General features: G+C 38.7%; 1 protein-coding gene, 1 non-coding gene and 1 pseudogene across 7 annotated transcripts in view; 2 read left to right on the top strand and 1 right to left on the bottom strand.

Annotated features, from left to right (window-relative positions):
- Positions 1-18,462, top strand: part of CEP57L1 (centrosomal protein 57 like 1) — a 69,538-nt gene that overhangs the window by 26,762 nt on the left and 24,314 nt on the right. For all 6 annotated transcript variants that reach the window (XM_066373516.1, XM_066373514.1, XM_066373515.1 and 3 more), the window contains 3 exons: positions 10,026-10,191; positions 13,256-13,435; positions 15,301-15,422. In XM_066373516.1, coding sequence (XP_066229613.1) covers positions 10,029-10,191; positions 13,256-13,435; positions 15,301-15,422 — 465 coding nt within the window. In that variant the 5' untranslated portion in view covers positions 10,026-10,028. The remainder of the gene's footprint in view (positions 1-10,025; positions 10,192-13,255; positions 13,436-15,300; positions 15,423-18,462) is intronic.
- TRNAA-CGC (transfer RNA alanine (anticodon CGC)) lies at positions 6,125-6,200 on the top strand. Its single transcript has one exon. It is a non-coding gene; the product is annotated as a tRNA-Ala (tRNA).
- Positions 10,601-11,131, bottom strand: LOC136397088 (adenylate kinase isoenzyme 6-like; annotated as a pseudogene).

The following is an 18,462-nucleotide window of genomic DNA, read 5'->3' as shown; positions in this document are numbered from 1 at the left end:
GAAACAAACACCCAGAAATGATAAGGAGTTTATCACTGCTACTTCTATCACTGCATATTTGCATAATACTTTATATTTTTCAAAGCCAAGAGAAAGGTAGTGACTTAACTGAGATTATATGCTATATAAGTGTCAGAAACAGGAAATAATTCAGGACTTCTGAGCCCTTTCTATGTCGTCATATTCCTTAGTGGAACCATGCAGATTCAGTTGTGTCCTCAGATACTTAAAAGTAGAGGGGTAAATGTCTAAGAAAAGAATTGGTCTTATCATTACTGAATCGAAGAAAGTAGCAACAGTTCAGAGGAATGTAAGATGAAGAATGTAGTTGAAAAGATTATCATTTCAAAGAAGTCATATCAGGGGAAGGGAAGAAAGAGATAGAGAGAAAGGAGAATGGAAAGGGTAGAGAAGCAGATTGGCACTTCTCCTGTGTGCCCTGGCCAGGAATCGAACTCAGGACTTCCACACGCCAGGCTGATGCTCTACCACTGAGCCAACCAGCCAGGGCCCTTAACTACATTTTTTCAAAATTAGTAAGAATTGAAGAGAGACAAGATGGTGATGGAATAGGTAGACATACCAACTTCTACCTTCCAGAATCAAAGTGGATTACAAACTAATTTTAAGAACCATCATCTGGAAAAACCAACTTTGGACTAAACTAAGAGGACTCTTCAACCAAGGAACACTGAAGAAGGCACACTGAGACTGGTAGAAAAAGTGGAAACGCAGAGAGGGCTGCCCAGCTCCCCGGAGCAAATGGCAGCCGGGAGAGACTCACATGACGGGAAGTGAGTTCAGCAGAGAGGGGAGGGTCCTGAGTCCCAGGAGCAAAGCCCTAGCCTGCAGCCCCAGAGCCTAGAAGAGGCGTATGGACAGTATTTAGCTGGAAATAAGACAGGATACTGTTTGTGAGAAAGAGACTGCTTTCCAGGATTCTTCTTAAAGGGACCGCGCAGAAAACCTCTCTCACAACCACTCACCCGGGGCTCCAGGGGACTGGGAGAGTGGAGAGGACCAGAGTAGTGGGGAGAGAGTGTAATATAGGAGGCACAGGGAGAAACATTTTGAGAGACAGCCACCCTAACTGCTGGGAAGACTCACTCCCCAAACCTGAAGTGAATATTTCCCCTGGAAACAGCATTACCAGCAAAGGGAAGCAGGACACCAGCCAAACAAGCTCTCCTGCAGCACTCAGAGCAGAGTCGCTTAGAAGGAGGGAGCTTTCGGGAATACAGTAGTGAGTGTTAGGGTCTGAACTGCAGCATCTCCACCCACACGGCTGAGGGCTCTCCCGAGGGTGGGCGGTGGCAGGACGCAAAAGCGCGATTCTTTCAGCAAGGGTGGAAGCCAGCTGGCCACCACTGAGGCCCAGGTGTGAGTCTTGCTCAGCTCAGGAGGAGAGGACATGCAAAAGTGATCAAGCACAGCTGCGGGCCGCCTGCGGGGGAAGAGCAGGAGCCCCAGAAGGGGTGGAGACCTGCCTGCGAGGGGAAGAGCAGGAGCCCTGGAAGGGGTGGAGACCTGCCCTTCAGCAAGGGCACAGGAGCACAGCCCTGCCCTGTCCACGGACCCGAGGCCTGTGGCCTGACTTGGGAGCCGGCTTCTCCCGCGGGGCTGGAGCCAAAAGCCCAGAACAAGAGGAGTCCCGCTACTGAGCATGGGCACGCAGTCCTGCCTGGCCTGTGGAGCCAAGGCTTGCAGCCATCCCACGAGCGGGCTCCTCCTGCAAAGGCGGGGCGAAAGCCCGGTATCAGGTGGAGACCCACAGCTGAGCAAAGGTGCTCACCGCTTCCCCCAGATCAAGCAAAACACCACCCATGGGGGCGGGGCAAAGGCCAAGGCGAGAAAAGCTTGTATACCCGAGCACGTGATCACAGCCAATCCCATGAAGAAGAGGCGAAAACCACAGCAACAGCCCCAGTGGGCAGGCACCAGCAACACCCAAACCCCAACACCCTAGGCAGCAACAGCAGAGGGTGTGGGGGGCCTGCAGACAGACCACATGTAGGAAACACAGAGGCCACACCCAGAGGACTCCAGTGGCCAAAACCTTTTACACAGACAAAATGAGAAGGCAGAGAAATACAACACAAATAAATCAAGCTAAATCCCCGGAAAAGGACCTGAATGAGTCAGATATAACCAAATTACCAGATGTAGAGTTTAAAATAACAATTGTTAGGATGCTCAAAGATATTAGAACAACAATAGATGGTCATTACGAACACCTAAATAAAGAGATAGCAAATATAAAAAAGGAAATTGAAATAATAAAAAAGAGTCAGGAATGACAAATACAATATCAGAAATGAAGAACACAATGGAAGGAATTAAAAGCAGGATGGATGAAGCTGAGAATCAGCAAGTTAGAGGACTAGATAAATGAAGACACAAAAGCAGAGCAGAAAAAAGAAAAGAGACTCAAAAAGTCTGAGGAAACTCTAAGAAAGCTCTGTGACAACATGAAGAGAAATAACATGGCATCATAGGGGTTGCTGAAGAAGAAGAGAAAGAACAAGGGATAGAGACTTTGTTCAAACATATCATAGTTGAAAACTTCCCTCAGTTAAGGCAGGAAAACGTCTCACAAGTTCAAGAAGCACAGAGAACTCCATTAAAGAAAAACCCAAAGAAATCTACACCAAGACACATCATAATTAAAATACCAAAGCTAAGTGAAAAAGAGAAAATATTAAAAGCTGATAGAGAAAAAAAAGTTATCACCTACAAAGGAGCCCCCATAAGGATGACTTCCGACTTCTCAACAGAAACACTTGAGGCCAGAAGAAGGAAATGGCAAGAAATATTCAAAGTAATGCAGAACAAGAGCCTACAATCAAGACTACTTTATCCAGCAAGGCTATTGTTTAAAATTGAAGGAGAACTAAAAAGCTTTCCAGACAAAAAAACCTCAAGGAATTTACTACAACCAATCCAAGGCTGCAAGAAATGCTAAGGGGCCTGTGGTAAACAGATCAAAGGAAAAAAGAATATAGCAAAAGAGGAATACAGTTTTTAAGAATAAAATGGCAATAGACAATTACATATCAATAATAACCTTAAATGTAAATGGATTAAATGATCTGATCAAAAGACATAGGGTAGCTGCATGGATGAGAAAACAGGACCCATACATATGCTGTCTACAAGAGACACACCTTAAAACAAAAGATGCACATAGACTGAAGATAAAAGGATGGAAAAAAATATTTCACGCAAATGGAAATGAAAAAAAAGCTGGGGTAGCAATACTTATATGAGACAAAATAGACTTTAAAACAAAGGCTATTGTAAGAGATAAAGAAGGTCACTACATAATGATAAAGGGAGCAATCCAACAGGAAGATATAACCGTTATGAATATCTACGCACCTAATGTAGGAGCACCTAAATATATAAAGCAGACTTTGATGGATTTAAAGGGCGAGATCAACAGCAATACTATAATAGTAGGGTATTTCAATACCCCACTAACATCACTAGATAGATCCTCAAGAAAGAAAATTAACAAAGAAACAGCAGACTTAAAGGACACACTAGATCAACTCGATTTAATAGATATCTTCAGAACCTTTCACCCTAAAGCAGCAGAATATACATTCTTTTCAAATGCTCATGGTACATTCTCTAGGATAGACCACATGGTAGGGCACGAAAGCTGTCCCAACAAATTTAAGAAGATTGAAATCATATCGAGCACTTTCTCTGATCACAATAGCATGAAACTAGAAATCAACCACAACAGAAAAACTGAAAAATACTCAAACACTTGGAAACTAAATAGCATGTTTTTAAATAACGAATGGGCTAACAATGAGATCAAAGAAGAAATTAAAAAATTCCTAGAAACGAACGATAACGAGTATATATCAACTCAAAATTTTTGGGACACAGCAAAAGCAGTCCTGAGAGAGAAGTTCATAGCATTACAGGCATACCTCAATAAGCTAGAAAAAGCTCAAATAAACTATTTGACCCTGCATCTAAAAAGAACAAGTAAAGCCCAGAGCTAGTAGAAGAAAGGAAATAATAAAGGTCAGAGCAGAAATAAATGACATAGAGGCTAAAGAAACAGTATAGAGGATCAATGAAACCAGAAGCTGGTTCTTTGAAAAGGTAAACAAGATGGATGAACTTTTAACCAGACTCACCAAGAAAAAAAGAGAGAGGACTCAAATAAATAAAATTAGAAATGAGACTGGAGAAATAACAACTGACACAACAGAAATACAAAATATCGTAAGAAAATACTATGAAGAACTGTACACCAAAAATCTAGACAACCTAGATGAAATGGACAAATTCTTTGAAATATATAATCTTCCCAAAATCAATCTGGAAGAATCAGAAAACCTAAACAGGCCAATTACAACAAATGAGATTGAAACAGTTATCAAAAAACTCCCCAAAAAGAAAAGTACTGGACCTGATGACTTCACAAGTGAATTCTACTAAATATTCAAAGAAGAACTAACTCCTATCCTTTTTAAGCTATTTCAAAAAATCCAAGAGGAAGGAAGACTTCCAAGCTCCTTTTTATGTGGCGAGTATAATTCTGATTCCAAAACCAGGCAAAGACAACACAAAGAAAGAAGATTATAGGCCAATATCCCTGATGAATTAGATGCTAAAATTGTCAACAAAATATTAGCTAACTGGATCCAGCAATATATGAAAAAAATCATACACCATGATCAAGTGGGGTTTATTCTTGGGAGGCAAGGCTGGTACAATATTTGCAAATCAATCAATGTGATTCATCACATAAACAAAAGGAAGGAGAAAAACCACATGATAATTTCAATAGATGCAGAAAAAGCATTTGATAACATCCAGCACCCATTCATGATCAAAACTCTCAGCAAAGTGGGAATACAGGAAACATACCTCAACATAATAAAGGCCATCTATGACAAACACACAGCCAACATCATACTCAATGGGCAAAAATTAAAAGCAATCCCCTTAAGATCAGGAACAAGGCTGGGGTTCCCCCTTTCACCACTCTTATTCAATATAGTTCTAGAAGTCCTAGCCACAGCAATCAAACAAGAAAAAGAAATAAAAGGCATTCAAATTGGAAAAGAAGAAGTAAAACTATCATTATTTGCAGATGATATATTGTATATAGAAAACCCTAAAGTTTCAGTCAAAAAACTACTGGACCTGATAAATGAATTCAGCAAGGTGAATGAATTCAGGATAGAAAATTAATACTCAGAAATCAAAGGTATTTTTATACACTAACAATGAACTGTCAGAAAGAGAAATTAAGGAAGCAATCCCCTTTACCATTTTAACCAAAAAAATAAAGTACCTAGGAATAAATTTAACTAGGGTAATTAAAGACTTGTACTCAGAAAATTATAAAAATTGATAAAAGAAATCAGGGAAGATAAAAAAGAGTGGAAGCATATACCGTGCTCATGGTTAGGACAAATAAACATCATTAAAGTGTCTTTGTAGCCCTGGCCGGTTGGCTCAGCGGTAGAGCGTCGGCCTAGCGTGCAGAGGACCCGGGTTCGATTCCCGGCCAGGGCACACAGGAGAAGCGCCCATTTGCTTCTCCACCCCTCCGCTGCGCTTTCCTCTCTGTCTCTCTCTTCCCCTCCCGCAGCCAAGGCTCCATTGGAGCAGAGATGGCCCGGGCGCTGGGGATGGCTCTGAGGCCTCTACCCCAGGCACTGGAGTGGCTCTGGTCGCAACATGGCGACGCCCAGGATGGGCAGAGCATCGCCCCCTGGTGGGCAGAGCTTCGCCCCATGGTGGGCGTGCCGGGTGGATCCCGGTCGGGCACATGCGGGAGTCTGTCTGACTGTCTCTCCCTGTTTCCAGCTTCAGAAAAATGAAAATAAAATAAAATTAAATTAAATAAAATTAAATAAAATTAAAAAAAAGTGTCTTTGTTATCCAAAGCAATTTATAAATTCAATGTAATACCGATTAAAATACTAATGACTTACTTCAAAGATATAGAACACATATTCCAAAACTTTATATGGAACCAAAAGAGAACACGAATAGCCTCAGCAATCTTGAAAAGGAAGTATAAAGTGGGAGGTATCACTCTTCCGATATCAAGTTATACTGCAAGGCCATTGTACTCAAAAGAGCCTGGGCCCTGGCCGGTTGGCTCAGTGGTAGAGCGTCGGCCTCGCATGCAGGAGTCCCAGGTTCGATTCCCAGCCAGGGCACACAGGAGAAGCGCCCATCTGCTTCTCCACTCCTCTCCCTCTCCTTCCTTTCTGTCTCTCTCTTCCCCTCCCGCAGCCATTGCTCCATTGGAGCAAGGTTGGCCCGGGCACTGAGGATGGCTCCATGGCCTCTGCCTCAGACGCTAGAATGGCCCTGGTTGCAACAAAGCAATGCCCCAGATGGGCAGAGCATTGCCCCCTGGTGGGCATGCCAGGTGGATCCCAGTCGGGCGCATGCGGGAGTCTGTCTGACTGCCTCCCTGTTTCCAACTTCAGAAGGAAAAAAAACCAGCCTGGTACTGGCATAAGAACAGGCATATAGATCAATGGAACAGAACAGAGAACCTAGCAATAAACACACAGCTCTATGGACCACTGATATTTGACAAAGGAGGTAAGAGCATACAATGGAGTAAAGACAGCCTCTTTAACAAATGGTAAGGGGAAAATTGGACAGCTACCTGCAAAATAATGAAACTAGACCACCAACTTACACTATTCACAAAAATAAACTCAAAATGGATAAAAAACTTAAATGTAAGTCGTGAAACCATAAGCATCTTAGAAGAAAACATAGGCAATAAGCTCTCTGACATCTCTCGCAGCAATAATTTGCCGATTTATCTCCACAGGCAAGGGAATAAGAACAGAATAAAAAGACAAACTACGCAATGGGAGAATATATTTGACATTGCGTCTGATAAGGGGTTAATAACCAAAATTTATAAAGAACTTGTAAAACTCAATATCAGGAAGACAAACAATACAATCAAAAAATGGGTGAAAGAAATGAATAGACACTTCTCCAGAGAGGACATACAGATGGCTAATAAGCTTATGAAAAAATGCTCAACATCAATAATCATTAGAGAAATGCAAATTAAAACCACAATGAGATATCACCTCACACCAGTCAGAATGGCGCTCATCAACAAAACAACACAGAATAAGTGCTGGCAAGGATGTGGAGAAAAGGGAACCCTCCTCCTGCACTGCTGGTGGCAATGCTGACTGGTGCAGCCACTGTGAAAAACAGTATGGAGATTCCACAAGATATTAAAAATCGAACTGCCTTTTGACCCAGCTATCCCACTTTTAGGAATATACCCCAAGAACACCATAGCACTGTTTGAAAAGAAGAAATGCACCGCCATGTTTATGGCAGCATTGTTCACAATAGCGAAGATCTGGAAACAGCCCAAGTGGCCATCAGTGGATGAGTGGATTAAAAAGTTTTGGAACATATATACTATGGAATACTACTCAGCCATATGAAGTGATGACATCGGATCATTTACAACATGGATGGACCTTGATAAAATTATACTGAGCGAAATAAGTAAATCAGAAAAAACTAAGAACTATCATATATGATTCCATACATAGGTGGGACATAAAAATGAGACTCAGAGACATGGACAAGTGTGTGGGGGGTTACCGAGTAGGGGGGAGGAGAGGGAGGTAGTTTGGGGAGAGGAGGGGCACAAAGAAAACCAGTTAGAAGGTGACAGAAGGCAACTGGACTTTGGGTGATGGGAATGCAGCATAATCACATGTCAAAATAACCTAGAGATGTTTTCTCTGAACATATGTACCCTGATTTATCAGTGTCACCCCATTAAAATTAATTTTAAAAAATTAGAAAGAATTATTGTTAATTAACAAAAAAACAAACAAAAAAAAGAAGTCATATCAGTTTATATTTCTACCAGGTTACTTTCTTGCCCTTAAGAGAACTTTGAATGTTTGAAATATAAAATATGATTATTTTCTTTTAAAATAAGTATGTTTTCTTTATATTTAATTTTTAATTTTCTTTGGCACTTAAATTTTGAAATTAAAGTGTGGATATTTTTCACAATATTGAAGAACATAATTACAGCTAAATCTTTGCTTTTCTTTGTATTTTTCCTGAATAGTATGTTTTCTTTTTAAATAAGTGTGGCTGTCATTGTTGACTACATATTTTGCTTACAGAAAGTGTATACTTTGCAGACATAAATTGTAAGTGTTTTAGATACATTATCATTTTATCTAATTATAACACTTTTATAAGATAGTTACTTATCCTAATTATATAAAGAAGGAATTTGAGGCCCGGAAAAGTAAAAAGATGTTAAGTATCATATACAGAATATGAACTGAGGTCACACTTTAAAAGTTATTTTTAAATTGGATTTAACTGCTTTTCTTTGATTATTGTTAAGCTTTATTGGCCACATTCTTCTGTGAATTGAGTGTCTGTAATCATTGGCCATTTTTTATTATGGTGTAGTATTTTTCTTTTGATTTTTTTTTTTTTTTTTTTTTTTTTTTTTTTGTATTTTTCTGAAGCTAGAAACGGGGAGAGACAGTCAGACTCCCGCATGCGCCCGACCGGGATCCATCCGGCACACCCACCAGGGGGTGATGCTCTGCCCCTCCGGGGCCTCGCTCTGCCGCTACCAGAGCCACTTCAGCGCCTGGGGCAGAGGCCAAGGAGCCATCCCCAGCGCCCGGGCCATCTTTTGCTCCAATGGAGCCTCGGCTGCGGGAGGGGAAGAGAGAGACAGAGAGGAAGGAGGTGGGGGGGGTTGGAGAAGCAGATGGGCGCCCCTCCTGTGTGCCCTGGCTGGAAATTGAACCCGGGACTTCTACACGCCAGGCCAACGCTCTACCACTGAGCCAACCGGCCAGGGCCTTTCTTTTGATTTTTAAAAGGTTTTTCTTCATTGACTTATATTAGACCTTTGTCCTTCATGCAGATATTTTCTTCTGCTCTTCTTTGGGCTTTAAATTTTGTTCATAATTTTTATATGTTGTAGTATGAATTTTAAGAAGGTACTGAAATAACTGAAAATTTTGCAATTCTCAAAAGTCAAAGTAGGCTAATTATATAAATTAAAATATGTTATTTAAATTTATATTTTAAAGCAAGATTTTTTCCTTAAAATTGTGCTGGCGAATAGTTTTCTATGTGAACAAGTATAGCCTTGTTTTTTCCAATGTGATTATGAATTCATTTAATTAACATTGACTATAATCTATTAAGTAGAATACATTTAAATTACAGAAAGGAAAATAGAGTTAGGAAAATTGGATAAAAAATTACCTGCTAAAATGATAAAAAGGGCTGTCCTGCAAATAGCCAAATAGGAGAAAAGTAGCAAATAAGAGACACACGCCAACACAAGCCCAGAATAAAAAAATAAGGCTTTTTTAGTAAGACTATTTTAGATTCTTTAGATTTGAAACCATTCTAAACTAGATTATTAGAACACTCGTGCATTCAGTGGAGTTGTGTCTTACATTTAGGATTAGATTCAGAAATTGATATATCCAAAATTACTTTTGGAAATCTTTTTGGAAACCTGTACATTAGAGTTCAACAGCCAGTCTTACAAAATTAAATTATATTGGGTGCTTGCTTTAAAAACTACATTGTCTTTTAGAATATATATTAATACTTTCTTTTTGAACCCTAGAGTCACTCTTTTCATAAAGAAATGCTTATATGATGAGACATACATATGTGAACTTATGATACTGAGAAAACAGAAAATTCACACCACCCATGTAATGCTCACTCCAGGACATATGCTCATTGCAGATCAGGCAGAACTGTACATACTGTGTAGATAAATAGTTATTTTTCTTTCTTTTTTTGCTGAACTTACATTATTATACTTGAATTTGTGAGACTTAAGTTTATAAAGATACAACTCTACAGTATATGATTTTATTATATATTCATGTGAAAGTTTCACCTGAATATTTGTCTAATGTTTTTGTCATTCACAAAAGAAAGAGTGATGCTATACTATGTAATTTATTTATTCTCTACAGGTAATGGATTCTGAATTAACACATAGTATTGTGGGAAGTTATCTTAAACCTCCAGAAAGATTGTTTGTTCCATCCTTCACCCGGAATGATGAAGTATCTCAGAATCACCACTCTGTGACCTTTGAAGTCACTGCTTCTAAAATGCTTCATAGTCCCAATAGCCAAGGTAGTATTAACATAAAATCTTACTTAAAATTAGGAAAATGGTGCAAAGTATATTATATAAGACTTTTCATTTTTATGTGAATATACTATAATTGTGTTTTTAACCAATCTTAATTAAACTAATTTTGCTTCTGTTACAACTTTCTACAAAGTTAGACAAGTTATTTCACTTTAATTTATACTTTAGCAATTGAAACATTAAATGATGGAAGAAAGTTTTTTGTTTCAATCTTTAATAACATTAATTATACTTGAGTTTGTTTAGCTTCTTCATGAGGAAAAAGTCATAAACCTTTATTCTATCCACCTACTAGTTGTGTAGCACAATTTTAATAAAGTTTTACTGATAATTAGACAATTTATATGATGTGGGCAGAGAAATATTAGGAGTGATTATAAAGAGGCCAGTCTTATAAGTCAGTGGCTATATCTTTGATCCATTGTTCAATCCACTTCAATATATAATTGATACTGTATTATCCTCTAGAAGATCTTCTGGTTTATTGCTGAGCAGCTGATGTACTATTTCTTACTTATAGGATGCTAATGTTTCTTTGTAAGGAACTTGAAAATTTTCACACTCAATATTATCTTTTAGTTTCTTCTAATTATAACCCCTTGTTTCAAGTCTTGTACAATTCACTTTTATCTGTTATTAGCACAAAAATGATATGAAATCAGCATTCAGGGAAGAAATCACAACTGTGGTAATCAACAATAACTCCACCTTCACCAATTTGGTTTTCTAACTCATCAACTACTCTATCTTCATTTAAAATGAGACAGTCATATTCTTCATCATAGCCATCATAGAACTGCCCTTCTTGAGCTAAATCACCCACGTTAATGTATTTCAGTCCTGATTTTGATGCACGTTCTTTGCCTAGCATGGTTTTTCAAACCCCTCGTGTACCAATAAGCAGAATGTTTGGAAGCAACATAGCCCTCAAGGCAATGGATCCAACATTTTTTATTTTGATGTCAGCTATAAGATAACATATATCACAGGTTTATTATAAAAACATCATTAGGAAACAAAAATATTTTGAAGACTTAAAGGTCAGATTTGGAATCCTAAAATAGAAGATTAGAATGCTAGTGAATTAGGTAGAGTTGTGTTATATTCAAGGATTAAATTCAGAAATTACATATATCCACAGTTACCTTGAAAATCCCTGTAGAAGCCATTACATTGGAGTAACTAAAAAATATAAATATTGTAACTTTTAAAATATAAATTAAGGAGGATTTTAAAAATGAATTAGGAAAATACTTACGACAAGGCATACCTTGTGCCATTCAAATTACTTTCTAAGATGCTGATTATCACTTTGTTTTTTAGTATTCTCTGATAGTTGATGCCATTAATAAATAGACTAGCCTTATGGAGTAAAACAACCACAAGAAATAATCCAAACTAATGAGCCAACTACAGGTTCATATACAGGGCAATAAATATAATTTATCTCACTTATAAAAAATAGATGATAATATCTAGTAAACATCTTTCCTTCTTCCCTCCCTCCCTCCCTCCCTCCCTCCCTCCCTCCCTCCCTCCCTCCCTCCCTCCCTTCCTTCCTTCCTTCCTTCCTTCCTTCCTTCCTTCCTTCCTTCCTTCCTTCCTTCCTTCTTTTCCAAGTGAGAGGAGGGGAAATAGAGAGATGGACTCCCACATGCAACCCAACTGGTATCCATCCAGCAGCCCCTGACCGTGGCCAATGTTCTGCCCATCTGGGGCATGCTCGCAACTGGGCTATTTTTAGCACCTGAGGTGGAGACTCCAGAGAGCCATCCTCAGTGCCTCAGGCTGACACTGAACCAATCAAGCCATAGCTATGGGAGAAGAAAGGGGAGGAGGGAGCAGTGGAGAAATAGATGGGTGCTTCTCCTGTGTGCCCTGAGTGGGAATCAAACCCAGGACATCCACACACTGGGCCAACACTCTACCACTGAGCTAACCGGCCAGGGCCACAGGCATCTTTCTAATTAAATATAAACTGTATGAAAGATAGCCTGTAACATGTATTTGTATTCCATTCATTTCTAGTTTTATAGTTTGAAGTTATAACTGAATAGAAAGTATAAGATAGTGTTTAAAATTTTTTTAGCCAAATTTATTTGAATTGTGAAGGTATTAACATATCTGGAAAAAATCTTAATAGTTCGTGTGTACTACTTATAATTTTCAAGCCTGATAATCAGGTAAACCACTAGATTATAATTTTTTCCCAATGGAAGAAACTGTTCTTCCTCATATGTCCTGATTATTAACACTGTATCTAAGAAAAAGGAAAGAAATAATAAGAGTTTATGGTTTGATGGAAACTTAACACATCAATAACTGAAAAAAACCTTTAATTTTAAACCTAAATTTTCATGTTAGTTAGTGTATACTGTATTTTAATTTTCTTTATTCATACTCAGAATCTTAAGCTTCCTAGACTGTGCATTATCTTTAAGTATTTGATCAAATCTAGAAAAATCACTAAATACAATTATATTGTTTTTACAAGATATGTTAGAGAAAATTTGTTCCTTTTCAGAGTTTTAGCTTATTTTCTTTTTTTTTTTTTTTGCGTTTTTCTGAAGCTGGAAACAGGGAGAGACAGTCAGACAGACTCCCGCATGCGCCCGACCGGGATCCACCCGGCACGCCCACCATGGGGCGACGCTCTGCCCATCCTGGGCGTCGCCATGTTGCGACCAGAGCCACTCTAGCACCTGGGGCAGAGGCCACAGAGCCATCCCCAGTGCGCGGGCCATCTTTGCTCCAGTGGAGCCTTGGCTGCGGGAGGGGAAGAGAGAGACAGAGAGGAAAGCGCAGCGGAGGGGTGGAGAAGCAAATGGGCGCTTCTCCTATGTGCCCTGGCCGGGAATCGAACCCGGGTCCTCCGCACGCTAGGCCGACGCTCTACCGCTGAGCCAACCGGCCAGGGCTATTTTCTTTTTTTATGAGGAATATGTATTATACATTTTTCTTGCTCACTAATAAAAATATACTGCTAACTTTTATATAAGTGTTCAAAAGTTCTTGTTTATAATAGCAAGCAAATTTTTTTCCATAGCTCTTGTTTTAGCCTTAAAAACTCTTCAGGAAAAGATTCATCGTTTAGAGTTAGAGAGAACACAAGCTGAAGACAACCTGAACCTTCTTTCCCGAGAAGCAGCGCAATATAAAAAGGCCTTGGAAAGTGAAACAAATGAGAGGAATCTGGTACACCAGGACCTGATAAAGCAGAAAAAAGGTGAGAAAAATCAACAGTTTTCAGAAACAAGGAGTTACTAAAGTTTCCAATTTGGAAATAATATGCCCAATCTAAGCTGATTTACTCAGATACATTTGTTCTTATATATACATTCCAACCCTGAAGCCTTGTTCTCAGACATTTTGATATTTTCAAGAAATGGATATAACTTTGAGTTTATTTCTATTATATCTGTTTTATCCCAGTTCATAAATTTTTGAGATTAAAAGAAAAATTAAGTTTTTAGGCAATTTGTGCTCAGAAATTAGAATGTTTTCAGAATTCCAACAAAATCCAGTTTAACCTACATGTAATTGAACTACTTTATAGTTTCAGTTAACACGTTTTTAAAATTTGAAAATATAAGGCAACACTAGTAATTAAATATAAAAACAATAAAATTAATTTAAAAAGAATTTTAATTTGAGAAATTAATTAGATGAAAAGGACAGGTAGTTGGAGGTTCTGTGGAAATTATGAAAAAGATAACTGGACACTGGTTATAGAGATTTAGAACATAAGTTCTTTATATAATTCCACTTCAATACGTGTGGCTTTCTTTTTGTAACATAACACTCACCCTCAAAAACAAGGTTCAAATTTGTATTTCAATTTAAAAATAGGATGAAGAAATGTAGAGAAATATTTTTCTGAGGTAATTGAACAAAAGTATAAAAAACAGCTGAGAAAAGTAATAAAGTATTAAAAAGAGGTTGTTTACAACTTAGACTTTACCTGTGCTGTCCAGTCGAGAGCGGAAGGAAGTGGGAATGGTAGAATGCATATACAGTACCTGAGTTTCTTGAAAGAGAAGAACTCTATTAGTGGGAAGAGACTTCGGGTTCTCTACTTTTCCAGTTGGTGTATTTCCCTGGAACAGCTAGGATTTTTATCATCCCATAACTCACATCTTTCCTTTCACATGTATGCTCTCTGCGTTTTTAGGGGGAAATGGTGTTAAATCAGCTATATATAATTAATAAAATATTTTTTAAATGTATGATTATAACTCTGGGAGAGTCAGTACCTAGAACTAAAGAAGTCTTGAACTGTTAACTCTTGATTGAATACATATACAGGGATCCTCGAGTTACAACACAGTTCTGTTCCTACAACAGTGATATAACCCAAATTTTGGTGTAAGTCAAAACACACCCTAGCCTAAGTCACTTACGTATCCTAACATAGTTGTAAAATCATAATCTAGAAAATAAAACTAAGTTACAGAAAAAAGAAAAGGACATAAATATACTGTACTGTACAAACAGAAAAAAATGACAAAAAATGAGTGTAAAAAATAATTTCTTACCTTTATTCCTGTGGTTGGCTTGCACACTGGAAGGGGCATTGCAAGGTGGGAGAGAGTGACCTATTGGGGAGGAGGAAGCTGGAGAGGCAGGAGAACCTGCAGAAGGTGCTGGAAATACTGGGTCAGGTGAATCAGGATTGCCTAAGGAACATGCAGGAGATGCTGGAGATGATCCTACGTGTACTACAAGTGTTTCATCTTGAGAAGTAGCTGATGTAGAGGGTACAGGATCAGTTACAGGCTTCTCTACCCTCTTAAAGAATTGTTCCAGGCTAGTCTGGGGGATACCAACCCCCTCCCTCATATGCCTCATTACTACGTATTCTTCCAATGCACACAACCAAACTAGTTCACCCACATAGTCCGTAAGTGTGACGCTAATGGCGTAAGCCAAAACACGTTTTAGTTTTAAGTTTTTATGGGAGTGAACATTGTAAACCCAAAATATCGTATGTAGAGACTGAACCCAAGGATCCCCCTGTAGTGTATTTCTTACGGTAACCAAATCTCTCATAATAAACTAATTGACTCATTGTTCCTTTCTCTTTTTTCCCAGATATAAGTATACAATTAAGCTCAGCTCAGTCTCGCTGTATACTCCTAGAGAAGCAACTAGAATATACGAAGAGAATGGTTGTCAATGTAGAGCGAGAGAAGAATATGATCCTAGAACAACAGGTGAACATATTTTCTATAAGAAATGTAATATAATTTAATATGTTTTTGAAGAATATTTAATGTCTGTATGGTGACAGGTGGTATTAGAATTATTGACGTGATCATTTCACAATGTATATAAAGATCAAATTACTATGTTTGTACACCTGAAACTAATATAACATTGTATGTTAATTATACTTGAATTTAAAAAAAGGTAAGATGAGCCCTGGCCGGTTGGCTCAGCGGTAGAGCGTCGGCCTAGCGTGCGGAGGACCCGGGTTTGATTCCCGGCCAGGGCACACAAGAGAAGCGCCCATTTGCTTCTCCACCCCTCCGCCGCGCTTTCCTCTCTGTCTCTCTCTTCCCCTCCTGCAGCCAAGGCTCCATTGGAGCAAAGATGGCCCAGGCGCTGGGGATGGCTCTGTGGCCTCTGCCTCAGGCGCTAGAGTGGCTCTGGTCGCAACATGGCGACGCCCAGGATGGGCAGAGCATCGCCCCCTGGTGGGCAGAGCGTCGCCCCTGGTGGGCGTGCCGGTGGATCCCGGTCGGGCGCATGCGGGAGTCTGTCTGACTGTCTCTCCCTGTTTCCAGCTTCAGAAAAATGAAAAAAAAAAAAAAAAAGGTAAGATGTAAATTAGTTGATACAAATTAAATACACAATAAAATCTGGTAAATTTGCCCTCAGGAAAAAAAGAATATTTAAGGTTGTGCAAAATTGTCATTTATAATCTTAAGTAAAATAGAATATAAAGCTGTATATAGGAGATTTCCACTTACAGTGATGTAGACTAGGTCATTTAGATCAATCTTTCTATAGAGGAAAGCAAGAAATACTGTATAAAGTATCAAAAAGGGACAATAGAAAAAGGAGAAAGAAAAAATGCACAAAAGCTTTGGAGAAATAACATGTTGCTGAAAAATCACCAATTTGAAATCTGTGTGCAGACTTAAATTCAGAGAGGTAGTAGGCCTGCTATTTAAGGTCCCTCAGAGGGCATTTCTGATTCCAGAAGAGTCCATTGAGAGGCTAAATAATGCTTTTGATGGCCATCCTTTTGGGGCTACAGAAATTAAAGTTAGAATCCAGGGCCTATCAGGAACAGGAACCCTAGTGTATCCTCTCTGCTCAGTGCTTTGTAAGGTGAACAGTGAAAAAAAAAAACAAATTACAACTCTGCTTGAGGTTATGAAAACAGCTCGAAAATCTTAGTCCCTGAAATTTGATTCAAGACAGGATTGAAGTTTTCAGTGAGCATTGGAAACCATAAAATGGCAGAACAGATTGGACAAACACCAAATAAAAATTGGAGAACTGAAAGACATACTAACTCAAATTTAGAACTCAATGGATGGATCTAACAACAGATAAGAAGAGATAATTAGTGAACTGGAAGGTGAAACCATCCAAATCAATGAAGAAAAAAATAAAGCAATTTCAAGGAAAAGACTGGGAGGCATAAGTTAGAAGTGAAAGGTTAAGTTTATGTGTAATTGGAGGTCCAAAAGAAAAGAGAGAGAGAGAGACTGAGACAGAAGTGATATTTGAAGAGATAATGGAATAGAATTTTCCAGAACTGATATAAAAAAGAGTACACCACAGATACAAGAAGCCTTATAAAACTAAAGCTGGATAAATAAAAAGAAATCTCTATCTAGATATCTCAGTATAATATAAATAATGAGGAAAAAAAAATCTTAAAAGCTTCCTGGGGGAGGAGAGTTGCATTCAAAGGACAGTAAAATGACAGCTGACTCTCAACTGAAAGTACTGAATCCAGTGCGACGCTAATGGCATAAGCCAAAACATCTAGCCAGTGGACTGATAGAATTATGATATTAAAAGAAAAGAACTGCCCTGGTTGGTTGGCTCAGTGGTAGAGCGTCAGCCCAGAGTGTGGATGTCCCAGGTTCAGGACACACAGGAGGAGTGACCATCTGCTTCTCCACCCCTCCCCCTCCTGCTTCTCTCTCTCTCTCTCTCTCTCTCTCTCTCACCCTCCCACATCCATGGCTCGAAATCGAGCAAGTTGACCCTGAGTACTGAGGATGGCTTCATGTCCTCTGCCTCAGTTGCTAAAAAGTAGCTCGGTGGCCGAGCAATGAAGCAACAGCCCCAGAAGGGCAGAACATCACCCAGTAAGGGGCTTGCTGGGTGAGTCCCGGTCAGGGATGCAAGCAGGAGTCTGTCTCTCTGCCCTCTCCTGCTCTCACTTACTAAAAAAGAAAAAGAAAAAAGAAAATAACTGCCAGTTGAAAATCATGCCTGGGAAAAATATCTTCCAGATATAAAGGTGTGATCATGACATTTTGAGAACAAAAACAAATAATTTGCTACTGGGAAATTCATCCGAAAGGAAATATAATACTAAAGGACATTATTCAGAAAGAAGGAAAATTATTTCAGATGGAAGGTCAGAGACTCAGGAAGGAATGAAGAGCAATGAAGATGGTAAACTTGTAGGTAAATGAATATTATATATATTAAACAACAATAATGATGTTTTATGTGGTTTAAATATATACAAAGGATAAAAATTAATTAAAATAATAGTTTATAAATTAGGAAGAGGAAAACATAGTTCAAAGTGTTCTAAGGTCTTTGCATTGTCTTGGAAATGGGTAAAAGGTACCAATCAGTGCTGGTTTTTAATCAGTTGGGTATTTAATAGGTTTTTCAAGGAACTAGAGAAATTGATTCTAAAATGTATATGGAAAAGCAAAGATCCAGTAGCCAGACTATTCTGAAGAATAAGGTGAGACCTTGCTCTACTATGTATTGAAACAAACTATAATGTGATGAACATTTATATGATATTTATATGAATAGACAACATAATTAAGAAGTAGAATGTACTCAGAAACAGACCTACTTGTATGAGACAAGGGTAGCAGTGCAGATCATTGGGGAAAAGATAGACCTTAATAAATGATTCTGGGGAATTTTGTTATCATATGAAAGGGTGAAAATGAAATTGTATCCCTACCTCATACCATACACAAAAGCAGTTCCAGATGGATTAAAGATGGAAACATAAAAGGCAAAACTTTGAAACTTTTA

Source organism: Saccopteryx leptura, chromosome 3 (assembly GCF_036850995.1).
Source record: "Saccopteryx leptura isolate mSacLep1 chromosome 3, mSacLep1_pri_phased_curated, whole genome shotgun sequence".
Taxonomy (NCBI): Eukaryota; Metazoa; Chordata; class Mammalia; order Chiroptera; family Emballonuridae; genus Saccopteryx; species Saccopteryx leptura.
Note: the sequence above shows the minus strand (reverse complement) of the source record. Positions and strands in the feature narration are given on the sequence as shown.